The sequence below is a fragment of the Medicago sativa genome, chromosome 7, assembly GCF_051527215.1.
Source record: "Medicago sativa cultivar Bolivia chromosome 7, Bolivia_mono, whole genome shotgun sequence".
In the NCBI taxonomy this organism is placed as follows: domain Eukaryota; kingdom Viridiplantae; phylum Streptophyta; class Magnoliopsida; order Fabales; family Fabaceae; genus Medicago; species Medicago sativa.
This window is the reverse complement of record NC_140755.1, coordinates 57,186,276-57,213,692: the sequence shown is the minus strand read 5'-3', so window position 1 is coordinate 57,213,692 and position 27,417 is coordinate 57,186,276. Positions and strand designations below refer to the sequence as shown.

The following is a 27,417-nucleotide window of genomic DNA, read 5'->3' as shown; positions in this document are numbered from 1 at the left end:
CTTTTATTTTTGTGTTTATTTTCTTTCATATTTTTTTTTTCTCAAAGTGGGTCTAAGTTTTCCTTATGATTTTGGATGTGGATTGATGAAGGGTCCCTCATTAAGTCATAGTCATCAAGTACCCGCTTAGTCCCTTTGTTGCTTTTCTATGGTTACTTGTTCTCCTTTAAAGTAAAAATAATGGTCACTTGTTCAGCAGCGAAGCTAGCAAAAAATTTATGGAGAGGCCAAATATAAAGGAACAATAAAATATTTTTACATCAAATATATTAAATTTAAGGATAAAAATGTTTTTAGCCCCATAGATTATAATTTTTTAAATTTAAACTTATTCAATTTTTGTCTCGATTTATTAAAATTTTACAAAAAAAAAGTGTTTTCAGTCTTGTTTTTAATCTCAAACAAAAAATTAAGGACTAAAATCAAACAAAATCTTAGAATCATAACTAAAAAATTGTAAGTGTTGTAAAGACTAAAAACAAATGTAATCCGAAAATTAATCAATACATGAAAAAAAAAAAAAGTGACAATAATTTATGAAATGTAAATTAAAGCAAAAAAATTGACAATAGCTATTTAAAAAAGTTGGGTGAAATGCATTTCAAAAAGTCAATTTTATCTATAATTGACCGTTTACTAAATAGATTAATAATGTCTTTTACAATGCAAACAAATAGGTTATTTGCAAGAAACTCAATGTCCATTAATTTGTTTATGCTAATTTTCGACAACTGAATTTGCTTGGGGTAGCTCAATGTTTATTATTTGGGGTAGCCGAATATAAATTTATATACCAACCAATTAAAGATTAATATATTTTTTGGGGTAGGCTGTCAATGAAGGGCTACGCCCCTGCACTTGTCAAATATCTTGAATGTTCTTTCAAAAAAAAAAATATCTTGAATGTCACATTTTAAATTTTGCTTACCAAAACAAATTTGAGCATACAGGCAACTGATATGATGATTAAATGGACCCAATATTTTATTCTCTCCGGTCCCTCTTCAAAATAAATGCCGTTTTAGAGAAAAATAAATATTTTTTAATTAAATAAATAACACTTTAATTGTTAGATGCAATTTTAATTTTTTGTTTTCAACTTTGCGATCAATAATAAATAGTTTCGAGATATAATTATCTCAACTATACAAAGTTGGTATTAATTGGCTGATTGAACATAAAAATATTAAAAAGAATCAGTCACACATGCAATTAAAACTACACGTACAGGAATAAGTAATAACATGATACTGGTGGCATGTTCTTCTGCCACTCGTGTGCATTAGAGGGAATATAAGTGACATAATAGAGAGAATTGATAGAGTTACTCTAAGAAAATATATTGTATTCCCTTATTAAGTTAAGGTTAGTTATTCATGAAGCTTAGCTGACCAAGCATGTGTTATTAAACTTTTCTAAATATATTTTTTTATCTCTTAAATATATCAACATTCATTTTTAGTCTCAATATATTTTTTCTTCAAACTTTGGTCACTCTATAAATGGCTTGTTATCAATTTTGATCAGCCTACTCTTTAACAATATTTCACGTCTCATGTTCCAAGTGATATTTTTATGACATGTCATTGTAATACCTTAAAATATGATTACGTTAATAACCTAACTATTTCAAATCATTAATAAAATATCTAATCTAAATGGAGAATTTAAATTTATATATACATAAAAAATAAGCAATTTATTTTATCACAAAAAAAGAAAATATAATACGTGTTAGGGTACCATTTCACCTTCGTCTATTCTCATAGTAAAAATTAAAATAATGTTGACAAATTTAAGATTTAATTCTCTCAATAATCATCACCTTTGCATATTGCAGAAGATAAATATGTCTGTATTTAAGATTTATATGCATGGCACTGTTGGTGTAATTGACACAGTTATATCTTTATTTTCGGGTAAAAGCTTTGTTTCTCTGTTGGTGTTAGTTTTACGACATGAGGTGGCACTTATTAATTGGCTATTTAACACCAATATAGTATCATGTTTTCTGCCAAGGTCAAAGAGTCAAGTGGTATCTTTGGATCAAATAATAGAAACATGATCAATTGATCAAATAATACGTGTTATATTTTAATTGGTGAAAAACACAATCAATACTTATGGTACTGGTTATTATATTCCTCTTTTCAATAGTAATTTTTTTTAGGAACTCTTTTTCAAATACATATATAAATAACCTTAAATATGCTATTAGTCTGGGTAAATATAATGGATTTGAGTTTTAGTTCCTATGATTGTTAATCCTCTCAATTTGGCAATGTAGATATTAATCATTTTTAATTTTAACCACAAGCTATATTATTTGCATAATGTGATGAGTTTTAGTCGACGTGGCCATGATGACTATGCATCAATGTGGCTGACTCATTCAAATTTAATATGAAAGGACAAATATGCAAAAAGAATGTCCAAAATACCCTTCTCTACGATTCAAAACTTATACAATATTCAATGCATTAAAAAAATCCAATAAAATAAAACTAGTCCAAAAATCATCACATCCTTCATCTTACAACTCATGAACTCTTGAATTTCTACTTAAAAACATAGACTCTTCAAACCTTAAACAAAACCTCCATGATCAAACTCTTGAGACAACAAACCAGTCCTTGACTAAAGAAAAATATTTGAAACAAAAAATCAAACAAAATACTACTTCAACCCTAATAAAACCATGGAACTTTTGGCTTGTCCAATATGTTATTGTTCCAGATCGAAGCAACCAAGAACCAGTGATGTCGGTATGCTTTGACTAGATATGTCAATTGGACCCAAGTCCATTGAGCACCCACAAAAAATACTCATAATACGCAGTGTAAATACCTATATATGTGGGTTCGAGCTTGGGTTTGGATAATTACCCATAAATTTGAATAGGTATAAGTACGGGTACAAACATTCTAATGCCCAACCCGTACATATATGATATTATAAATATTTTAAATTTATATACCATAAAAGTTAATTAATTGTAAACTTTTCTACAATTATTTAAACTTTTTTTTTAAATGTTTAAACCTTAACATAAATAATTGTTGCGGCTGCATCTTTCACATAACCTATTGATCGACATCTATTCTTCTTTTGTTCATCCATTTTTTGTTTTCACCGTTAGTCACCTATGCATTCATATGGTTTCAATTACGAATTATTGAATCATCTCTAAATTATTTGTTAATTATTACATTTTTGTTGTTGTTTTTTTTTTATTGTCTTTTTTGGTATTATAGAGGTTGAATTTTTTCATGGTTTTTTCCATGCATGTTTAGGGCGTTAATAATATGACTTTTCACAAACCAAAAAAAAATTTCAACTAATGATGAATTAATTATGCATTTTTAAAGCGTCAAAAACGCAAAAAACAAAACAACGATAACCTCAATCTAGAAATCGAATTTTGAATTGATTGTTTGAATAGTCATCTATAGAAATACAAGTTTCTACTCTACTATTTCTACTCTACTATTTCTAGAAATCGAATTTTGAATTTTGAGCCAATAATCCAAGTTCAATTTCTATCCAAGCTTCTTGTTCAATCTCTACTATTTCTACTCACAATTTTAGCAATAAAGTTGGCTATAATCAGAGCCTTACTCTTTCCTCCAAGCTTCTTGTCAAATCTTCACTTCACTAATTCCTAAGATCTCAGCAGCTAGTACTTCAAATCTTCTTATCCAAACAGACACTTCATATGCTATCAGTATTATGATTTATGAATAATAATGCTAGGCATGCTAATTTGATAAGCTAAACTACCAATTATTTTAGTAAGAAATTTAATACTTTACGGTTTACACTTCAAATCATTGGGTGACAATGATTTGAAGTGTAAACTGTAAAGTTATATAGAAGAAATTAGGATGAAATATGTAAGTTGGTATGATCTCTAGCATGAGAAATTGTATAACTTCTAGATTTTGTATCTTTATGAATAAAATAATCAAAGCACATTTGCTCGCACGCACGCACGCACACATTCACACAAAAAAAACTTGGCATTAAATTCATAATTCACAAAAACATTATCGCTTTATCAAAAGACAAATAAATCAGGAATCCTTTGACAATACAACTACTTTGATTAATCTTTGTCCATGCTTCTATTGAAAAAGAATAAAGAAGGATGCATTTTATTTCAATATCGATGCTTACTTGTAAGAGATCCCCAATATTGACAACTAAAACTCCATGCCAAGGAGGAACATCGGACCACTCATCCTTGTGAAGTACTTGCAGACCACTGAGGTTGTCTTGCAGAAGTATTGTGATGAATGAGGAATCCGTGTGCTTGGTCGCGCCCAATGTCAACTCGGGCTCAGGACAGGGCAGATAATAGTTACCCTGCACAAAAACTCCTTCAGAACAGCCGAGTTTTAGGAGGTGTGATGGATCCAAGCCAAGAGCCTCTGACAATAATTTAAACAATGTCGACCCCAATACCATTATCTTCCGGTAATACTCCGTCATCAAATGTCTACATATAAACAGATAAATCATCAAAAAATTTGAAATTATCATGTACTTTATAATCAATGATTTAAAAATAAACGCATTACCTAAAAATTTCTGGTAATTCTTCTGGCTTGGGAGGATCAGGAGCCATGGCAAACCCCAAGAGTGTCTCTCCAATTAGCAAACTTGTCAGTGAATAAGTTGGTGTTCGAATGATAGTAGAACTGTTGATTGTCGCGGTTGTAAAACTGTCTCCGCACTTTGACATCTTGTTCGTTGAAGAAACGAATTCCATCTATCATTTTCTCTAGAAGATCAGCTGGAACCCCATGGTTGATGACATGGAAAAATCCCCAGTCTTTGCATGCTTTCTGAATCTGGTTAATGACCTCACTATGCACGCCTTTTAGGTCGATGATGGGAATGCTGAAATTGGAGCCAGAAGTTGGATATTGATCAGGGGTGTCACAATAGAACATCGTTGGAATCCTTGTATCACCCTTCTCTACAAAACCTCGAACACATGCTTTCGATTCCTCAAACGTTTGGACTTCAGATTCTCTATCATAACTCTATACAATTTAACATATAAGACACTTAGATATAAATCAACTGTAAAGATTGAGTTCAACAAGTATGAGAGTTTTAAAGGCTTCAGAAACTCAAAATTATCATACTTGTTCTTTCAAAGGATATTCAAAATTTCAAAGTGTAGCATGAGTTAATGAAATTATCACACTTGCTCGCACGCACGCGCACACACATTCACAAAAAAACTTGGCATTGAATTCATAATTCACAAAAAACATTATCACTTAATCAAAAGACAAATAAATAAGGAATCATTTGACAATACAACTACTTTGATTAATCTTTGTTCATGCTTCTATTGAAAAAGAATAAAGAAGGATGCATTTTATTTCAATATCGATGCTTACTTGTAAGAGATCCCCAATATTGACAACTAAAGCTCCATGCCAAGGAGGAACATCGGACCACTCATCCTTGTGAAGTACTTGCAGACCACTGAGGTTGTCTTGCAGAAGTATTGTGATGAATGAGGAATCCGTGTGCTTGGTCGCGCCCAATGTCAACTCGGGCTCAGGACAGGGCAGATAATAGTTACCCTGCACAAAAACTCCTTCAGAACAGCTGAGTTTTAGGAGGTGTGATGGATCCAAGCCAAGAGCCTCTGACAATAATTTAAACAATGTCGACCCCAATACCATTATCTTCCGGTAATACTCCGTCATCAAATGTCTACATATAAACAGATAAATCATCAAAAAATTTGAAATTATCATGTACTTTATAATCAATGATTTAAAAATAAACGCATTACCTAAAAATTTCTGGTAATTCTTCTGGCTTGGGAGGATCAGGAGCCATGGCAAACCCCAAGAGTGTCTCTCCAATTAGCAAACTTGTCAGTGAATAAGTTGGTGTTCGAATGATAGTAGAACTGTTGATTGTCGCGGTTGTAAAACTGTCTCCGCACTTTGACATCTTGTTCGTTGAAGAAACGAATTCCATCTATCATTTTCTCTAGAAGATCAGCTAGAACCCCATGGTTGATGACATGGAAAAATCCCCAGTCTTTGCATGCTTTCTGAATCTGGTTAATGACCTCACTATGCACGCCTTTTAGGTCGATGATGAGAATGCTGAAATTGGAGCCAGAAGTTGGATATTGATCAGGGGTGTCACAATAGAACATCGTTGGAATCCTTGTATCACCCTTCTCTACAAAACCTCGAACACCTGCTTTCGATTCCTCAAACGTTTGGACTTCAGATTCTCTATCATAACTCTATACAATTTAACATATAAGACACTTAGATATAAATCAACTGTAAAGATTGAGTTCAACAAGTATGAGAGTTTTAAAGGCTTCAGAAACTCAAAATTATCATACTTGTTCTTTCAAAGGATATTCAAAATTTCAAAGTGTAGCATGAGTTAATGAAATTATCACACTTGCTCGCACGCACGCGCACACACATTCACAAAAAAACTTGGCATTGAATTCATAATTCACAAAAAACATTATCACTTAATCAAAAGACAAATAAATAAGGAATCATTTGACAATACAACTACTTTGATTAATCTTTGTCCATGCTTCTATTGAAAAAAGAATAAAGAAGGATGCATTTTATTTCAATATCGATGCTTACTTGTAAGAGATCCCCAATATTGACAACTAAAGCTCCATGCCAAGGAGGAACATCGGACCACTCATCCTTGTGAAATACTTGCAAACCACCGAGGTTGTCTTGCAGAAGTATGGTGATGAATGAGGGATCCATGTGCTTGGGCGTGCCCAATGTCAACTCTGGCTCAGGATATGGCGGATAATAGTTACCCTGCACAAAAACTCCTTTAGCACAGCTGAGTTTTAGGAGGTGTGATGGGTCTAAGCCAAGAGCCTCTGAATTCAAACTGTATCGACCGCAGTACCATTATCTTCCCGTAAAACTCCATCATCAAATATCTACATATAAACAAATAAATCATAAAAAAAATTTAAAATTATCATGTATTTTATAATCAATGATTTAAAAATAAACGCATTACCTACAAATTTCAGGTAATTCTTCTGGCTTGGGAGGATTAGGATCCATGGAAAACCCAAGAGTGTCTCTCCAGTTAGCAAACTTGGTTGTGAATAAATTTGAATTTGAATGATAATAGAATTTTGTATTGTCGCGGGTGTAAAACAATGATTTGAAGTGTAAACTGTAAAGTTATATAGAAGAAATTATGATGAAATTTATAAGTCGGTATGATCTCTAGCATGAGATACTGTAAACTTCTAGATTTTGTATCTTTATGAATTAAATAATCAATGCCCACTTGCTCGCACGCACGCGCGCGCACATTCATAAAAAACATTTCGGTCAAACCTAATCCAATTTTCATTATGTCTTTTTTGTCTTAATATAATATAATGATATGGATCAAATACAAATTAAATTTTACACCAAATTCTATCCATTTATTTTTTTTTTATTTAATCTAAATGCTGATATGATTTCACTTAAATTTACACGTTATTTTAGAGCCTTGTGTTTTATCTCTCTCTAGTTGTGATCGGCTGCTAATTGCTAACACAACACCCAAACGTCGTCTCTCAGGATCCCATGTTGGTGTTGGTGGTTATTCCTCTCTCTTCTTTTTGAAGGGGAAAAAAAAAAATTAGTGATTCATTTTGCGATGTTTTTTTAACTTGCATATGCCATACTGAACCATACATTAGAGATCTCTAGTTAGCCTGCTTTTTTTTTTTTTTTTGCACACCCATACGTTAGAGCCTTGTTTTAATGCTACATTGCTAGAGATCTTGTGACTTGATTTATTATAATAAAAAAAATGTAGTATTAAAATAGAGTTGACTGTAAAATTTGACACACAGTTTACGGTTCAATCGGAAATTGCAGCGAAATCCTCATGCATAATATTGACTTCAAAATACAAGAAGTGGCGTCACCAGAGTTTGATGTATTTGTGAAGAAACGATAGCCATCTAGAGAGGCATGACAAACTGAATCAAATTTGCAGCCAACACCACCAGAGTTTGGGGATTAATTCTTGATGTTCTTCAGTGGAGGAGCACTAGTATTTTCTTGAATCAACAACAAAGTTGATTATTGAATTTTTTTTACTTTGATGTATTTGTGATTGGATTAATGTATGTATTCTAGTTTTATTATATTGCTAAATAAACAATTATACCCTTGAATAAAATGGTCGAGATAATTAGAAAAATATCGAGTTTCCAAATTCTAACAATTTTCGGCAGCTCTCTCAAGTCCCAACAGCAATAAACATCAATAGCAGAGTCATTGAAATTCATAGTTCCAAATTGAGAAACTTCGACCAAAAAACGGAGAAACTTGAAATTGGGAGTTAAAACTAAACAAAATTCATAATAACTAAGTGCTTTTCTAACGGTTTGCTTTTAGAATGAATTGTATTATACCTATTATAATATGAGGGATAAGGCCACTAATGCAACCCTGTGCAGCATTCTAATTTCATACTTCACAGTAGGTTGAACTGTCAAATCATGATCATTATTAGACAATAAAGGTTTGATATCCTCAAATCGACTTTCTCTAACTCTAATACCTCTCACTATAAAACCAAACACGGTTTAAAATAAGGGTCAAAGAAAACTATTCTATCCCAATCCCTGTTTAGAATATTCCATCACAATTACTTACTTTCTTTACCATAGAAGTGGAATGTGTTGGATTCATGTAATGCGACTTGAATATATCAATATTGCATGATTACCGTCACAAACAATAGAAGTTTTTGTCATCTATAATCTTCTAGTCATTAGTACAGTAGTATTCGAGGGAGCAAAAACGAACAAATATGGAATCATAAATCAGAAACCATTGTCTAGACAGATATACTTTTGATCTTCTCAGCTCACTGTTAATAATCCACATGACATGAGAACCACCTTGGTTTTCGAGTATGGAGAATTACACTATGCTGGCAAATGAAGCTTCTGGTTGTTCTTCCAACTACAAGGCAATATTTTCAAATGCTCAAAACTAAGACGAACAAGGATTATTAACATAAATAAAATGGACCTGACAAGTAGGCCAATTTACCTTTGGAAATAGTAGTAGAAGAAGTCAGCATATAGCAGTGTTTGAACAAGCCCAGAAACCCATGCTGCAAAAGAAGTAATGGAAGGAAGTCAGAACAAGGTTTATAGCCACTGTAATGTTTAACAATGATGGAAAAGTTTTCCAGTCTAAAGAGCATAAACCAATGATAACAATTAAACAAGAGACAGAATTATACTTATCCAATGGACAAAGTGGGGCTCGGTAAAGTAGCGATAGACCCAGTTGAGAATGTATAGTGCTCTGTACCCACTGCATTTCACAGACAAAGCAATATTATTGAATCAGAATTCTAAGATCTTAAAGCCTAAAAGCTAAAACAAGTTCAAATGGGTTCCTCTGATATACAAAGTTACCATTGCTTATTTTTTATTATAGCACACTATATGTAGAGCTAGTTGCATAAACTTGAAAACCTTAATAAGCAGAACTTTGGCTTCAAGATCATAATAGAAGGCCAGTTTCGTTCCAACAAATAAAAACTTTCAACTCAAGATCATAATAGAAGGCCAGTCTCATTGATCAGTTTCAATGAAGCCAACAAACAGGCTTGTCCACGAGCACTACTGCAAACTAATAATTTTTCTATTCCTTTTGTTGTCCCCATTAGCTATAATTTATCTAGGTGAGTTGGATTGACAACTTTGGAACCTATACAACATGTTACATGAAATGCTATGATTTTCTTCATGTGAATCACTATTTAAAGAGCATTAGTTCAATGACTCAGAACTGTATCAAATTGCAACTACGATTTACATCATCATTATCATGCATGAAACCACTACTAAGCTCGTTCTATGCAGAAATAGATATCAACATAGACCAACCTTCCAGTTATTTGGCTGTTGATCAGTAACTGAAATACTTCCAGAATATAATAGCTGCTAATTTCAATACTAATGCAATAACAGCCACAGAAATCATGCAAATATATAATGTTAAAGGACCATAGCTTACCCAAGAAGAAAGACATATTGTCCTGTTAAATTGTCAATGTTTCTAGTTCTTTGTAGCAGTACCAGTTGAGGAAGTATGGCAACAGCTTCCAAATACAGGGAAAATGTCCACATCACCTATTCCATGTATAAGCAGTTTTGGGACAACAAACGAAAGCTAAATTAATGCAAAGTCATCATCTCTTAAAAACATTCAAACATGTATGGCAGCACAACAGTTACAGAAGATAGACAACAGTGAATGCATTCTAACCTCCTTAAATGTGAATTTCTCATTGATAAGTAGGGCCAACAATAAGCAGGGCAATACTAGAAAATAGTGACGGAAGGTATCCTGATCTTTGTCATATGATCTACGAACAATCTTGTGGTACCTCATGTACCATACAATAGAAAATGAGCTTCCCAAGAATATCAACTTCATAACAGTATTATAGAGAGATACGTAATTCGTAAAGATATCTAAGTAGCGAGCAGCAAAAACAAGTGCGTAGAGTTCTTGAGTTTTCAACGAGACACCTGCATATAAATAAGATACATCCAAAGTCAGAGAAAAACACAAACAGTTCTCTTTAACAAAAAAAATCACACTAAACTACAGTCAGATAATGCTCAAAAAATGAAAAGGAAAACCAACAGATAAGCAGGTTTCTACTCGTCTAAGGAATCCTTTATATTCTTAATCACCTTCACTCTTCTATCATTTAACCAATAATGAGGAAAACAGACTTTGTTCATCCATAAACGGAAAACGAAAGACAAAGTATTAGGTACTGGGTTTGGGCCTTAGACCAAAAAATGAGCCAAATAGGAGAATTGGCTACAATTTGCGTACGTGGCAAATCCGTTAGAGAGGAAAGGTAATTATATTAAGAAACTGGTAGCAAGGGGAGAGGCATTGAGTATTACTCTGTTAGAAATCTTATGGTTTGGGCAGAGAGAGAATTGTCTCTTCTCCTGAAGGAGCTTTTGCTCTGTGCTACACAATTTTTCTTCTGTAATACATCTATTTCCAGTCAATAATATGGTATTCTGTTTCTCTTGATTTTGGGTTCCTATCAATTCTCTGGTTGGTCCATTTGTTAGTCTAAGATGCAAACCCGAGACCTAACATAAATCTGAAGCAAAAGTATATTCTTAAGTAATATAGGATAAACGGTGTCTTTTATAACTTTATTGTAAGCTACCACGAGACTATAACAATCAAAGCATGGACAATACTTAACTTATAGAAACAAGAAAGAACTGATCTATAGTACTATGACTGCCTGAGCAGCACCCCAAGATTCCTCCCGCACTGACAAAAGACTAGCAGCATTTGTCATTCATCTACATCTGTAACTAACATATCAATATATCTTAACAAAGCGATCAATCCACTTTTTACTGTCCATCTCCATTTTTGCCCGTTTCAATTTCTCTCAATTGTTTAATGGCTTCTTTCAAGTGGATCACTTTCTTGATTTACTGCATTACATATTTCTTTGCGCCATAATCCACCGAATTTTCAGATGCAATTGTCTCCGGGGGCGGCTGCGTTCAATGCAAAGGTTTCCTTTGAAAATTTTATGGGATTGCAATGTGTCAATGTGTACCAATTTTTATGTTCTTTATTTGAACCTGTCAAAATCTTTGTTACTTTATATACTTTTCAGGATTTTGTACATAAAATTTCTTTCTTTGGTAGTCAGACTCCCCCTACGCGGTAATACTTCAGAACTGGCAAAATTTGTCTTCTTGCAAATTTTATGAGACCATAAATTTTGTTTTCTTTCTTTGGTAGTCAGACTCCCCCTACGCGGTAATACTTCAGGACTGGCAAAATTTGTCTTCTTGCAAATTTTATGAGACCATAAGTTTTGTTCAATGTGGTTTGTACCATTTTGCCCTATCATGGAGTATTATAAATAGATGCCAGATGGTGGTGGAGGTGTGTTGTTCCCAATCAATCTGGAGCATTCAATTTTTAACTTCATCTTCAAGCTCTATGCAGCCAAAGATCATAATATCCCAACAAATGTGATTTTAACTATTATTCAACCTCTCCATCTTATTCCTATTCTTTTATTCCTGTTTTTTTTTTGTTCTTCCTCTTTATGCAATTCTTTAGAAGTCCAGACCACATGAACTCTTGGTAAAGTTCTATCTTCTCCATGTTTCTTTATTCTACCCATAGCTTGTATGCATAGTAGCTACGGTTCTAAACTCATTTCTTGTGCTAGAAATCTGTGTCTTCGCAAATTTATACGCCAGATTGTTAAAATGTTGTTTTGTTATCCCAATATCATTTGTGAAACTACTTGATTTTGGGGCTGAGTAGTTTAGAGGGCCTAGAATTATCTAATATAAATTTTATAGCGGAATATCTAATAGTTTAGAAATTTCTTAATGGTTTATTATTTCTTAATGTAATAAAGGAATATAAATTTCTTAATGTTTCTTTATAAATTTCTTAATGTTTCTTTAGAAATTTCTTAATAGCTTAGAAATTTCTTAACGGTTTATTATTTCTTAACGGAATTATCTAAGCATAAAGGCCTAGAATATAAATTTTATAGCTTATCTATTCTCTAGCAGCTCAAATCCTTAGATTATGGATGGCCTTCTTGGATCAGGTTTGCAATGATATAAGCTATTGATATCACCGGGGAATTTCAGCATTCATATTATTATGCTAACTAGAATTTCCGCATTCTAGATGGCTTGATACACACAGGATTTGTCTCAGGTATTGTTTTTGAAGCATGTTTCTATTATCGCAATTATACTCATGTGATTGCCAAAACCTTGGATGGTTATTCTGACCAAAATAATATGGTGTGCCTGAAAACTCATCTTAACTGTGTATTTCGTTTAAACTTACTGTGGTGTTCTTCTAATTGCCTCCCTATTGCCTCTTTTCTAACTAGTTTTATTCTTTGCTCTATTTACTAAATATATTGAGTTCAACATGGAGAGTTAAAAGTTTTTAACCACAGTAGAGATTCTTAATTATGAATGTGTATTATTGATTAAGTTCATTACACTGCTTAAAGCTAGCGATTCTTAATTAATTGTATTATTGATAGTTTGCGTATTTTGACTTTGTTGTTAATTGGATTTGGCCATGATTTCAAAGTTTGATTTATTTTTTATTATCCTTTTTGATACATTAGGTTGTTAGGAACCCCTTTCCGTTGATGTTTATCTATATTTGAAGAAATCACTATGCTGAATATAGATTGAAACTATACTATTTATCAATTTACATACAAGAATTTTTTGTTTTTGTTTTATTCTATAAACCTTTATTGACACTTTCCTACTTCAGCATGGTATCAACATTCATTCTATGATAGAGTTTCTCATTATTATATTTGAAAGCTACAATATTCTTTTTGGGCATTAGTGCCACTAGTTAAAATAAATTGTATTTTTCATTAATGTAGGTTACCACAAATGGAATAGCTCTAAGGGTTGATGGATATGGTGTTGATACCAGCAATGCAGCCAGAATATACTTTTTGCTGCTGCAACTCTGCTTTCCTACTCACACAGTTTCTTATGTCTTTTCTTCTTCCATTGAGCATGTTTCAAATGGTTGAGTAGATTTTGTTTCCGTCACAAAAGAGTCTCTAAAATTGGTTTTTTTTATCTCAACTTGACAACTTCTAAGTGTATTGTTGATTAGTGTATTGTATTGTTCCTTTATGTTATTAAACTCTTGGTTATTGACAGATCAGATTTGTGCATGGCACAGGTCGGACACTAGTATGGCTACATGGCAGTCTTATTTCCCAAATTCTACCACCATGTAACTTTCTAAACTTACCACTTCTAAGTCACAAAGATAAAAATTACTCATAACTAACAACATTCTCAAACTAATTCAAGGAAAGATATCACGTTTATTGAATGGACAGACATTGTACAAATTCCAAGGAAAATGAACACCACAATTTCCTCTACTTTAACAAAATGTAACACACACTTCAGATTGAAGGCGTGTGAGGTGTCGAATACCAAAGAATAGTTAAATTCAATTCAATCACTTCCATTTCATAGACTATATAACAAATACCAGAGAATGCATCAGTAGACAGTAAACCAGTAACTGAATCTATCTGTAGTAATAATTCCTATAAATACTTTTTCTATGAATAACAATCCTAACAGGTGAAATTTCATAACAATGTCCAATTTTAATTTTTAATTGTTTTAGATCCTTAAAACCTTAGTCTAATCTCAATTCTTATTGGATCCTAACATTAACAGTTTCAAAATTGAAACAAAAATGTAACGAATTAATGAATGATGATAAATAACGTTGAGAAGAAAGGAAAAAAAAAGATACCAGCGCAGGATTTGATGGTATGGATCTTGAGAAGAAGAACGAGGACGCTGGCCAAATGGGTCATATCACCAGCTAATCTGAAAATATTCATCTTCGCTTTGATTAGATCTGGAAAATTTTGGTTCCGATTGCAAAAATCGAAATCGTTTTCAGGCGCAAAATTACTAGTACTATAGAAGAGGTGTTTTTGTGGCTATTGCAAGGTACAGAAGACTTCACAACATGTTAGTTACGACTCTTCTTAACTCTTCTTCTTCATTCTTCTATCTTTTTTTATCTTTTTATTTTTATCTTTTTATTGCTCATAAGGTAAAAATTAATTGAGCAAATATATTTACAGTAATTATCAAATTAGTCCATGACTTAAAATAGTTTTCATTTTTGTCAAATTTTCTCAATTAAATCCTTCGTTGTAAAAAAAACATAGAAACATGGGTCTAATTGAGAAACCTCTGACAATATTACAAAATAATCCTTATCTTTGCAAAAGTTTTTCAATTAGACCCATGTTTTTATGTTTTTTTTCACATGACGAGAGACTTAATTGAGAAACTTTTGATAAAAACAAAGACTATTTTGAAATATTAATAGAGTCTGAGACTAAATGAAAAATAACTTATAAAAACAGGGACAAATTTGATAGTTTATTCAAAGTTAATTTGATCATTATAAAAAAAATATATATTTTCTATTAAAAAATTACTTTAAATTCTACCTTAAAAAATTACTTTAAATTACTTTTAATTGAGTTTAATCCGGACAAGATCTAAGGGTGTTTGTAAATTCTACCTTAACTAACAAAAATACATAAGTTACATGATTGAGTTTCGAACACATTTTTACTTGTGTGTGTTAGTTTTAATGATTATTTCCAATTTCTTCTATCTATTAAAAAAATGGGTTAAATATGTTTTTAATCTCTGTAAATATAATAATTTTTTGTTTTAGTCTCTTTAAAAAATTTCTTCAACTTTTAGTTCCTCAGAAGTTTTTCATCTTCACTTTTGGCCATTCATTTTAAGTAAACTCGTATGTATAATTCGTATTTTCGAATAAAATTTTGCATAAAAGTTTATAATATTATAAGAATATCTCCAAAAATAATAGAATTTTTTAAACAAAACGTGAATTAAATATGAAATTATATATTTTCTGCAGTTAAAAGTTTAAATTTAATTCATGTTTTGTTAAAGAATTCTAAACAAAAATTGAGAGATTTTTACAATATTCTACACATTTATGCACAACTTAATTGAAAAATACAAAGACTACACATGATTTAACTTAAAAATAAGAACCAAAAGTGGTGATTGAAAATTTTACAGGGACCAAAACTCGAATGAAAATTTTAGAGAGACTAAAACGAAAAGTTGGTATATTTATAAGACTAAAAACATATTTAACTCAATTTTTTTTATAAAATAAAGTCTCATTCTATTATTAATAAAAAGTTACTTGACAAAAATATTTCATTAACTACTTTCATCAAGTGGTTAATGAAATATATATATATATATATATATATATATATATATGATTTTTTATAAAATAAAGTTTCATGTTCTATTATAAGTTCCTTCAAAAAAAAATGTTCTATTATAAGTTGTTATAAGCATTTTTTATCATGTACCATTGGGAAGGACGAAGCTTCCAAATCCATCGATCTGCCGCCTCAACCTGCAAAACAACAATAGGCAATCGATCTACACACTCCCTCACCAACTCATCCTTTCACGCAAACAATCTCCTTCGCCACTTCCACGCCTCTCCATTAACACTCCACCTCAGCAGATACATATCAGCAACAATTATTAATTCATTATCAGTCAACTCAAAAAGTCTTCTAAAGCTAACGTCTAGAGAGGAACCATCAAGCCACGAATCCTTCCAAAACAAAGTAGATGTTCCATCATCCATCTCTTTATTTGTATTATCCAACAATCACATCTCCGTTTAACACGCCACCCCCTTCTAATATGATTCAAATTTTACCACCACACCGACCATCCCACTCTCCCAAAACATCTTCCCGCCTTCCTGGCCATACTTCACACGTAACACTTTATACCACAAACTCTTCCTTTCCTCCAAACCCCTCGAAGTATAGATAAACTAAATTACTTCAACCTCCTAACCCTCAAACCTCCATTCACCCTTTCCATACATAAAGTATCTCATTTTATCGAAGACAATTTCCTACCCCCCCCCCCCCCACATACACCCACACACACCCACACCCAAAAAAAAAGTACTAAAAATATGATCAAGAGAAGAAATGATACCTCAGGGCGCCTTGAAAAAGGAAATAAAATAAATCAATATGGAGGACAGTACAAACTTAAGAAGAATCAGCCAACCTCTCAGAGAGATTCCTACTCTTTCAACCAGACAATCTACTTCGAATGCGCTCAATCAAAGGATACCAAACAATTTATCATTTCGATACTTAAAACAATTCCTCCGCATATGTAAGCACATAAAATCCACAACAAGTACGACGCAAATATTTAACGGTGTTTTACATATAAAGTAAAAAATATTCAATAGAAATGCTACAATGATGTTGATATTTTGAAAACAGTCACGAGTTTTCCAAATTTTCTCATATTGGTACATAAAAAATGGTTTCTATAAATAAAAGCACATAAAATTTGCAACGAGTGTAATAGAAATAGTTAACGGTGTTTTGCATATAAAATGAAAAAAAAAATTAACAGAAACACTACAATAATGTTGATATTTTGAAAAATAGTCATAGGTTTTCAAAATTTTATCATATCAACTTTCTCATATCGGCACATAAAAATATTCTTCCGTAGATACAAACACATAAAATCCGCAACGAGCGCGGTGACAATATATAACGGTGTTTTGCATATAATAACAAAATATTTAATAGAAACACTACATTAATGTTGATATTATGGAAATAATCACGACTTTTCAAAAATTTATCATATCGAATTTCTCATATTAGTAAATTTTTTTACGCATCTCACATCAAATCAGTACATAAAATTGCTTTCGCAAATATAGGCAAATAAAATCTGGAACGGATGCGGTGCAAATATTTAACGGATTTTCGCATATAACTTTTTTCAATAGAAACATTACATTAATGTTGATAATTTTTATTTACCATCTTTAAACAATTCATGATACTATCAACAAATTAATTATTTTTTATATAATTACAACAATGTTACGTGACCTGTCAATTGCACGAGTCTTTTACTAATTTTCGATAAAAACTTAGTGTTATCTATTTGGAAAACTTAAGTTTTTTTAAACAAAATTTGCACAATATTGTTTGTTTCTTGTTATTGCAAATTTAAACAAAATTTGTTATTTATAATAATGGTTCCATGAAGAGTTGAGATTCTATAAAAAAAGATGAGTAATCCCTTCTAAAATAAAATAAAAAAGATGAGTAACATCATTAAAAATTTCAAGTGTAAAGTAAAAGAGCAATTATAATGGAAAAAAATAAAAGAATATGTGTGGAAAAAAATTTAAAATTATTGGGGAGAAGGAGTTAATTATTGATTATTTGTTATGAGAAAAAATAACACACACATGTGTGTAACTATATTTCATAAAGACACACTCGCTTCCACGCGCACGCGCACACACTTAGTCACAAAAAATATGACATCAAATTCATAATTTGAAAAGGACAATCAAAATCTTGTGGACCATCTCGCATGCATGCAAAAAGTGGGAATTTTCCAAGTGATTATTCATGAAATTAATTATCATTAATAATTTTGGATGAAATGATTGATGGAATTCATATATGTTAAAAAGGAAAAAAAAAGTAAAAATTTGCACCGTTCTTTAAAAAAATTGTTATATTAAAAAAAAGGATAATTTTTTTTTTGTTTAGCAAGAAGTTGAGCAATTGAATATTATTAAAAAACAAATCAATAACAAACTTAAAAAAAAAAAAAAACAGTTCAGTAGAAAAATGAGGTAAAAAAACAGTTGGTGAAAAAAATGAGAAAAAAAAACCGTTATAATAAAAAAAATAACAATATTTTTTGTTTCACAAAAATTGGAGTAGTTGATAACAAACTTTAAAAAAAAACTTATATTTTGAAACTAATATCCACTAAATTCTTTAAAATATCCTCGATTAGATTTTAATTTTACTAATTTAGTAGACTTGATCGTCAATTTGTTATTATTTTAGATAAAGTAAAAAAATATAATATACTAATATGATATAAATATAGGAAGTTTGAATGATCGATGTGATTCATTGAACCTTTGGAATACTAGAAGTCCTTTGTTGCAGATAGAAACACCAAACTGTACTTCACAAGAGAAACTCTTATTCTTCTTCTTCTTCTTCTTCTGGCTGACCGAAACTCTTGAGGTGAGTAACAAATACTAATTATATTCAGTTTAAAATTTCTTTCTATTTATCTTTTCCTCACTCCATTTTTCTAATTTATAAAAACATTTTTTCAATGATTATATTTTTCCCTTGCATGCATCCCTCTTCTGTGATTATATATTTTTTTCAATGTTTTTCACGTTTAATTCTTCAATAGAGTCAAGCTAGAGTTCTTCTATGCTTACTAAATCAAATTCACATTCACATTCTTCTGCCATAGTCACTGCCACTTTTTTTTTGTTGTTACTTCTCAACTATCAGAGGAACGACCTCCCCGATGATGTTGTACATAGGCTATATACTAAAAAAATGTTTGTTTCTGTGATTCTTATTAGTATATTGAATTTAAATAACCTTGCTTTTTTATTTGTGAAAAAAGATAAATCTATAAAGATGCATAATTTTTTGGTTAATCAAAGTGCGCTATGTTATTCAATATCTATAGGATATAAATCTTGATCCATGTAGTCGACCCCACATACAAAGTGAATAAGACTTGGTTGTTGTTTTTGTTATTGTCTTGGTGGATTGCACTTGTGTGACATAATGTCACATGTCATTGACCAATTCAAGTGTGACATGTGACAATACAATTTTGTTAAACATATAAAGATTGAAAGAAAGAGAAAATAGTTGAATTAATGTACGTGTCACAATTGGATTGGTCAATGTCAGTGACATTTCCTCCTTAGCGGTACACAAGTGGAGTCCAATACTATCATTTTTTAATCGATCCTTTGGATTTTGGAATGCAGATGGTTGAAGATCGGATTAGTGCATTGCCAGATGAAATCATTTGTCACATTCTCTCTTTTGTCCCGACCGAAGATGTTTTTAAAACTAATATTCTCTCAAAAAGGTGGAGACCTCTACGACTTTTAATTCCCAATCTCGACTTTGATGATCGTCGATGGAGCCGTGAACTTTATCCACGCTTTTTGTATATGGTATATGCTACCATTTACGCACGAAGTCTGCAAAATCCTATCAAAAGGTTCTGCCTTAGATGTGATGGTAATTCTATTTATGAGCCACTAGAATTTGTTGTCGTGACGTGGTTAACTGCCGCTGCAGAACGCGGAATGGAACACCTCGATGTTCATATTTCGGCTAGACATAATTTTAATTGTGTTTTTAGCTTCAGAAACCTTGTTGTTCTCAAGTTGAAAGTGATACACATTACAACCATTTTGTCAGTTGACCTTCCCTTGCTTAGAACTTTACATTTGAATGGAGTTTATTTTTCTCAACATTGGTTACTATTGCAAATTCTTGATGGTTGTCCAATTCTGGAGGATTTTGAAGCAAAAAATATATTTGTCCGAAACTCGACAGATGAGTATGATGCAGAGTTTAAAAGGTTAACCAAGTTGGTCAAGGCAGACATTTCTAATTTGTCTGTTTTCAATGTTCCTTTAGAAGCCTTTTCTAATGTTGAATTTCTTCGGCTAGAAGAGGTACGAATATATTCTTAATTCTTTTTCAAGTTGTTATTCATTTCCAATTTCGCTAATTTGCCTATTTTGTTTCTTTTTGTTACATGTAGATCTATGGATTTGTTCCGGAGTTTTCCAATTTGACGCATTTGGAGCTTATCTGTAGGAGAAACGTTAATTGGTGTTTGATATACGATGTGTTGGAGAAATGCCCTAAGCTTCGAAAACTTCTTCTTGATATGCCTCAACTTGTAACGTCAGTTTCTTCTCTTTCTTGGTTCCCAGATATCTTTCCTGAACGCCTGTCTTCGCATTTTAAAGAGTGCACTATTGCAAATTATAGAGGACAACATCACGAGTTGCAATTTGTACAACATATTATGTTGAATTCAACATCTTTACAGAGGATAACAATATGCAGTCCACCATCCATGACTCCCCAGGAGATGCTTGAAATGCAAAAAGAGTTATCGTTCTTCCCAGTGAACTCCGCGACATGTGAAGTTAATTTTAAATTTGTTTGAGTAGCTGCAAATTGTTTCTAGTTGATTGCATTTTTAATTTGTTGTGTTACATATGATGTCTCATTTTGCAGATTACCAAAAATGATACTCCCTCCGTTTCAAAATGAGTGTCGCTTTAGCCAAAAAAATTTGTTTCAAAATGAGTGTCGCTTTCAGTTTCCAATGCAATAATAACTTTTTCTTTTCAATTGTACCCTCCAATTAATACTCTGCACACGACTTCCAAAGTATTACTTTTAAAACTAACCAATAGTTAATAAGGATAATTTGGTAAAATAACTATTCTTTTTCTCTTAATTATTGCATTTCTTAATATGTGTGTAAACACCTAAAACGACACTCATTTTGAAACGGAGGGAGTATTGTTTATTTTTAAAATTATTATTAAATTTGACTTGGTTTGATTGAAGGAATATATAGATTCTGTTATTTTGATGAATCTTTTAGTTCATAAGGATATGTTTTATTTTCGATAATATAGGTGAATTGTTGGATATGCTTTTCTCAATCGTATTCTTTTGAGGATACTGTACAATCCCATATTGAAGAGTTTAGTAAGATTTAAAGCTACTTTTTGAAGCAAATAAGATTTAAAGCTATTGAACAATATTTGTCGGCATTATAAAAGTGGATAAGTTTTATTTTGAAACAAAGAAGAGAGTTTTGAATCATTAAGAATTGTAGATCTGGACCTTAAATTATGTTTGGCCAGAAAGGTGGGAGGGGTCTTTTATAAGAGACAGATTTGACCGTCTTGAAAACAGGTAAAGAATTTGACCCTAACCGTTATATGTTGGTAGAACCAAAATTATTAGGTAAAAGTGCGACTCTAACCACGACCTGTAGGTGGAACCAACACTATAAAAGTTTTTGATCGGCCAAACGTTTGGTCCTTTTAGTTTGACAAAATTCCCAAGTTAGTCCATTAAGTTTCCAAAATTTCAATTATGTCATTTTAGTTTGACAGAATTCTCAAGTTAGTCCTTTAAGTTTCAGAAGTTTCAAATAGGTCTTTTTAGTTGATAAACTATTTCACCGTTACCCATGTTGTCAGTTAATAATTAATTGATGCTGATGTAGTCATTAAGTTGTGGACTTGGATCAAAATGCTGCCTTTTAAAAGTTTTAGGGTGTCAAAACGTTACATTTAATTGTCACAAATGATCATTCTAGCACTATAAATGTCGTTTAATAGTGCTAGAAAGACATTTGTTGTTGTAAATAGATTTCTTTCTAGCTCTATAAATGATTATTTGTGACCATTAAACGTAGCGTTTTGACACCTTCAAGCTTTTAAAAGACAACATTTTGATGCAAGTCAACAATTTAACGGCTACATCAGCATCAGTTAAACGAAGACTGACATCAGTGGTAATGGTGAAATAGTTTATCAACTAAAAGAACATATTTGAAACTTTTGAAACTTAAAGGACTAACTTGAGAATTCTGTCAATCTAAAATGACCTAATTGAAACTTTCGAAACTTAAAGGACTAACTTAAGAATTCTGTCAAACTAAAAGGATCAAAAGTGGTATTTGACAAAGGAGAAGTTCTCACAACATAGAAAACTCATATATTAATTAATCTTCAAATTATGATTTGAGAAATACATAAGCTTCTTATTTATAGCCGCCTAGGGTCGGAATACTAGCGCTTGCTAACTTTTGCTTCCGTTCTGCGTCAATTAGAGAAACAATGTACAATACCTTTGCATTCAAAGTATCATTTGAAAAATAAAAGGTGTATTATGGATCGACTAAAAATTGCTTGGGAAACAAAAAAAAAAAACAGTGTGTATTAATTACTCTCTTTAAAAAATTAAAATTGATTAAGAAGAGCTAATGACAATTATACCCATGGAATAAGAGATTTAGGGTCCATTTGGTTTGGGAGTTTTGAAGGGGAATGGAGTTAATATTTTTAATTTGAAGTGTTTGATTCAATTTTTAGAAGGTGAGGGGAGAGAAGGGGAGCAAATTTTATTGCATTGCCAAAATTATCCTTAGATTAATTTAAAATCTAAATATTATCCTTATAACAACATTTATTTATTATTTCCCAAAAAAGAAAAACAACATTTATCATTATTAGGTTATATTATCCTTGAAACAACTTTTATTATTATTATTATTATTATTATTATTATTATTATTATTATTATTATTATTATTATTATTATTATTATTAGGTTATATGTTATATTATCTTGTAACAACTTTTATTATTCTTAGGTTATATTATCCTTGTAAAACTTATATTACTACTTGTAACAACCCTATTATTAATCCATTATTTCATCGTCTACATCGTATTGTTATTGATTATATCGTTATTGTTTCGTTACTTTATTATCCTTATTTAATTAAGTTTAAGGATAAAACAGTAAAATAATTTTAAAATTCCTCTCCTTCCCTTGCGAACCAAACATATTTTTAATTAAAATATCTTCCCTCACCTCCCCTCCGTTAAAACCCCTTCTCTCTCTCCTTCCCTCCCCTCTCTTCTTAATTCTCGAACCAAACGGACCCTTAGTGAGAATTAAGAAGGATAATTTGGGATATATGGCAGTACTTAGTTTTCTTATGATAATAAGTAGTAGATAAGGATCGGATGAAGGAATACAAAATGGAGGGATTACATTTTTGCAATTGTATCATTTAATTAATACTCCCTCCGTTTCAAAATGAGTGTCGCTTTAGGCTTTAACACACAGATTAAGAAATGGAATGAAATAATCATTGGATATAATGCTTTTACTCCCTCCGTCCCAAATTGTATGTCGCTTTAGGGAAAAATATTTGTCCCAAATTATATGTCGTTTTACAATACCAATGCAACATTAATGTTACTTTTCCTATTATAACCTTAACTATTTATTACTCTCTCTTCTTTCAATTCTTTCATTTATCTTTCACATATTATTTATTAAGGACAATTTTGTAAAACAACTCATAATATCTCTTTTCCACACAATATTAATTGCATTTCTTAATATGTGTGAAATGCCCAAAACGTCGTACAATTTGGGACGGAGAGAGTACTAAATTGCCCTTACTAGATACCCTTTAGGCTTTTGAGAATGACAGAGCATCGATGGAGTACTATAAACGGTCAGGTCACACGCAGCTTGAGAATTGATCCTACTTTAAGACTATGTGCAATGGTGCTGTTGAACCTGACATTAAACAAGCAAAAGCACTGCAATGGCATGTTGAAACTGTGTTGAATGAACTGCTGGACGAGAGAGAGGATTAACGGATTCAACACCAATTAATCTGCCACAGGATGCCACGTGGCGGCGTGCAATTGGCGTGCAAATAGGATGCTCGCCATTTCACATGGCATGCAAAAAAAAATTAAAAAAAAAAACAAATAGGATGCTCGCCATTTCACATGGCATGCAAAAAAAAAAAAAAATAAATAAATAAATATTATGCTCTCCATTTCACATGGCAAACAAAAAAAAATAGTAAAAAAAAAACAACAAATGGCGCCATTTGATATGTTAAACATGGAAAAAAAAAATTAAATACTTAAATATACATGCTCGCCAAATAAAATTACAAACACACACAAAAGTTTGGAATGTTTCGTGATTGAAGATGATTTGTATCGTACTAAATAAATTGCTTGTGTGTTGTGTGCTTTTTTTTTCTTGCATTTTAAGTTATTTGTGTGTTGCGTGCTTAGTTTGTTGTATTGCATTTTAAGTTAAGAAAATAAAAATAAATTATTTAAATAAATTTTGTTTTTACAAAAAAAAATGTTAAGTGTTTCTTTATTTTAATTTAATTATAATCGATAATTGTAATTTTATGTAATTATAAAAACAAAAATATAAAATTAAATAAGAATAAGAAATAAAAGGTGGTGGGGTAGAGTGTTGAATGAAAAAAAACCATTGGAGAGGTTAAAGTTGAATGAGTGTTGAATTAAGAGAGAGAAGATGATGTGGAGTGTTGGGAATTGAAAAAGTGGGTGTTGAAGGGTGTTTAATGTTGGTGACCATTGTAAATGGTCTAATACACACACATCCCTTAAGTTACTCGAGAAAACAAATAGTCATATGACATTACTACGTACTGCTAGCAATAAACAATTACGTTACCGAGATGAAATTGATAGTATAAAGTATCGATGTATATGATTCAAATCAGTACACAAGGTGCAAGTACTAGTAGTAGAAGACGGTCGATATTCTGCACCAAGCAAAAGGTAGTTAACAATATTGCATTATATTTTCACCCAAAAAAGATGATTTGCATTATACTGAAACAACGTTATTTCATTTCTTTTAATTGATCTTCACAATTTTGAAATGCAGATGGAGGATGACAGGATTAGCTCAATGTCAGATGAAATCCTAAGTCACATTCTCTCATTTCTTCCAACTGAAGATGCTTTCACAACAAGTCTTCTTTGAAAAAGATGGACCTCAGTCTGGCTCCTAGTTCCTACTATTGACCTCGATTTATATCGATTTATCGAATCCGGCAAATCCATTTCCCTGTTTTTAAACTTGGTAATTGCAGCCATTTTCAAACGAAGTGTTCACCGCCAACCCATCAAAAGATTCCGCCTCATATGTGAAGTGATTTTTGTTGATGAAACTTTGGAATATGGTTTCAAGACGTGCTTAGCCGATGCAGCAGAACATCAATTGGAGCACCTTGAAATCCAATTGGACCTTAGCTTGCCCTGTTGCATTTATAGTTTACGTAACCTTGTGGTGCTCAAACTGGAAGATTTTTGCATGCATACTTTTTCAGATGTTGATTTTCCCTTACTCAAAAGTTTACCTCTAAACTTTGTTCGCTTTGATGAACGTTGGTTTTTTATTGAACTTCTTAATGGTTGTCCAATTCTTGAGGATTTTGAAGCAGAAAACATAATCATCCGTAACTCATCGATTTCCCCTGACCGAGTGATTAAATGTTTACCAAAGTTGGTTAGGGCAAACATTTTACACTTTTCTCAATCTGATTTTCCTTTAAAACCTCTTTGCAGTGTTGAATCTCTTCGCTTGGTAGAGGTAACATAGTGCTTAATTTGTTTATTTAATTTTTTTTATTATGTCACTATTTTACATGTCTTGTTTTTTTTGTCACTTTTGCAGATGTTTGGCAACATTCCAGTTTTTCACAATTTGACTCATGTGCATCTCGTCTATTTGCGTTTACTGGAAACTGGTTTTTGATGTGTTGAAGAATTGCCCCATGCTTCAAAAATTTGACCTTGAGATGCCTCCATGTTTTTCATCAATTTGTTATCATTTCTCTGGGCCAAGTATTTTACTGGAATGCCTCTCTTTGCGGTTGAAAAAGTGCACTATTGAAAATTTTATTGGAGAAGAATATGCGATAAAATTTGTTCGATATATTATGTTGAATTCAACATCTTTACAGATGATGACAATTAGTTTTGTGTCTTCCATGGATCCCCAGATGAAGCTTGAATTACAACATGAGTTATTGTCCTTCCCAAAGAGCTCACCGACATGCCAAATTTATATTAAAAACTTAATTAATGAATTGGTCCCTTAAGTTATTTATTGGTTACAGTTTGGTCTCATAAGTTATTAACGTTATAAAATGGTCCCTTAAGTTGCACTCCGTCAGCCAATTAAATCCCAGCTGTCAATTTTTTGAGAAAAAAAAATGTTAAATCATCCTACGTGGCATATGACTGGGCGGAAAACAGGCAAATAAGTGACGGCAGCCCTCCACATCAACTCTTTAAGCTTTTTCCCTGGATACCTTTTCCTGAAATTGTTGTACAAGTGCCTAACACAAAACATGTGATCCACCCCCGGCAATAGCTCATCAATGGCTGGTAATAGACCCTAAAATACAATACATAAATTAATTTTAATTACAATACAAAAATTAAAGGTTAAGGTAAAAAATAAGGTGAATTCTTGCACTGATGAATGTAAAATGCAATACGATAATGACTGTATAATTCATTTTGCAAGCAATTCTGATATAAAGCAATAGTTCTGAAACTAATACTCCCTCCGTCCCATATTACTTGACCTATTTAGAATATTTGCACTATTCATGTAACATGCTTTGACTCTATTTTTCTACTAATATATAAAAACAAAATATAGCATATAAGATGTTGTTAGATTCGTCTCGATTAATATTTTCAAAATATCAAATTTTCGTAATTTTTTCTACTAGATTATTAAAAAAATTTAAGTTTAAAATTGTGCATTGGCATACGTGACAGAGTCAACTAGGTCAAGTAATATGGGACGGAGGGAGTATAAAGCAATTCTGATATGAAGCAGGAGTGACATTTTGATTCATTTTATCAGTAAAATAGTGACAGGGGCTGAAACTAATGGCTCAGATTATGTCTCAGTAGAATTAGGATAATGTGAATTCATTGGATAATCGTCACTTATGCCATGTCATCGTCACTTATTTGCCTGTTTTCCACCCAGTCATATGCCACGTAGGATGATTTAACGTTTTTTTTTAAATTGACGGTTGGGATTTAATTGACTGATGAAGTGTAACTTAAGGGACCATTTTTTGACGTTAATAACTTATTGGACCAAATTGTAACCAATAAATAACTTAATGGACCAATTCATTAATTAAGCCTATATTAAATGATACTTGTTTGGCTAGTT

The 27,417-nt window shown here is 31.7% G+C and overlaps 3 protein-coding genes and 2 pseudogenes across 3 annotated transcripts; 2 read left to right on the top strand and 3 right to left on the bottom strand.

The window, feature by feature from the left end:
* Nucleotides 1–4,035: 4,035 nt before the first annotated feature.
* LOC146907028 (1-aminocyclopropane-1-carboxylate oxidase homolog 1 pseudogene) lies at nucleotides 4,036–4,970 on the bottom strand (annotated as a pseudogene).
* Nucleotides 4,971–5,073: 103 nt separating this feature from the next.
* Nucleotides 5,074–7,100, bottom strand: LOC146907027 (1-aminocyclopropane-1-carboxylate oxidase homolog 1-like; annotated as a pseudogene).
* A 1,633-nt stretch (nucleotides 7,101–8,733) lies between these two features.
* ERD2B (endoplasmic reticulum retention defective 2B) lies at nucleotides 8,734–14,635 on the bottom strand. The gene is made up of 6 exons (XM_085723337.1): nucleotides 14,415–14,635; nucleotides 10,335–10,600; nucleotides 10,083–10,198; nucleotides 9,301–9,374; nucleotides 9,105–9,168; nucleotides 8,734–9,014 (listed from the first exon to the last, which is right to left on the bottom strand). The coding sequence occupies exons 1-6, from the start codon at nucleotides 14,503–14,505 to the stop codon at nucleotides 8,978–8,980; spliced, it is 648 nt and encodes a 215-aa protein (XP_085579463.1). The 5' UTR covers nucleotides 14,506–14,635; the 3' UTR covers nucleotides 8,734–8,977.
* A 4,933-nt stretch (nucleotides 14,636–19,568) lies between these two features.
* LOC146907025 (putative F-box/LRR-repeat protein At5g41840) lies at nucleotides 19,569–21,023 on the top strand. The gene is made up of 2 exons (XM_085726592.1): nucleotides 19,569–20,270; nucleotides 20,360–21,023. The coding sequence occupies exons 1-2, from the start codon at nucleotides 19,569–19,571 to the stop codon at nucleotides 20,771–20,773; spliced, it is 1,116 nt and encodes a 371-aa protein (XP_085582718.1). The 3' UTR covers nucleotides 20,774–21,023.
* Nucleotides 21,024–24,911: 3,888 nt separating this feature from the next.
* Nucleotides 24,912–25,971, top strand: LOC146907024 (F-box/LRR-repeat protein At4g14103-like). Its single transcript, XM_085729020.1, has 4 exons — nucleotides 24,912–24,989; nucleotides 25,099–25,186; nucleotides 25,307–25,806; nucleotides 25,891–25,971. Exons 1-4 carry the CDS (start codon nucleotides 24,912–24,914, stop codon nucleotides 25,969–25,971), a joined length of 747 nt encoding a protein of 248 aa, XP_085585146.1.
* The last annotated feature ends 1,446 nt before the right edge of the window (nucleotides 25,972–27,417 follow it).

Excerpts from the sequence above, each read along its gene's own strand:
- LOC146907025 (XM_085726592.1), top strand. The coding sequence starts at position 19,569 with ATGGTTGAAGATCGGATTAGTGCATTGCCAGATGAAATCATTTGTCAC. Across the intron at positions 20,271-20,359 it reads AATTTCTTCGGCTAGAAGAG|ATCTATGGATTTGTTCCGGA; the intron begins GTACGAATATAT and ends TGTTACATGTAG.
- ERD2B (XM_085723337.1), bottom strand. The coding sequence starts at position 14,505 with ATGAATATTTTCAGATTAGCTGGTGATATGACCCATTTGGCCAGCGTC. Across the intron at positions 9,375-10,082 it reads CAATATGTCTTTCTTCTTGG|TGGGTACAGAGCACTATACA; the intron begins GTAAGCTATGGT and ends TGTGAAATGCAG. Across the intron at positions 9,169-9,300 it reads CCACTTTGTCCATTGGATAA|CATGGGTTTCTGGGCTTGTT; the intron begins GTATAATTCTGT and ends CTTCTTTTGCAG.
- LOC146907024 (XM_085729020.1), top strand. The coding sequence starts at position 24,912 with ATGTATATGATTCAAATCAGTACACAAGGTGCAAGTACTAGTAGTAGA. Across the intron at positions 24,990-25,098 it reads TATTCTGCACCAAGCAAAAG|ATGGAGGATGACAGGATTAG; the intron begins GTAGTTAACAAT and ends TTTGAAATGCAG. Across the intron at positions 25,807-25,890 it reads AATCTCTTCGCTTGGTAGAG|ATGTTTGGCAACATTCCAGT; the intron begins GTAACATAGTGC and ends TCACTTTTGCAG.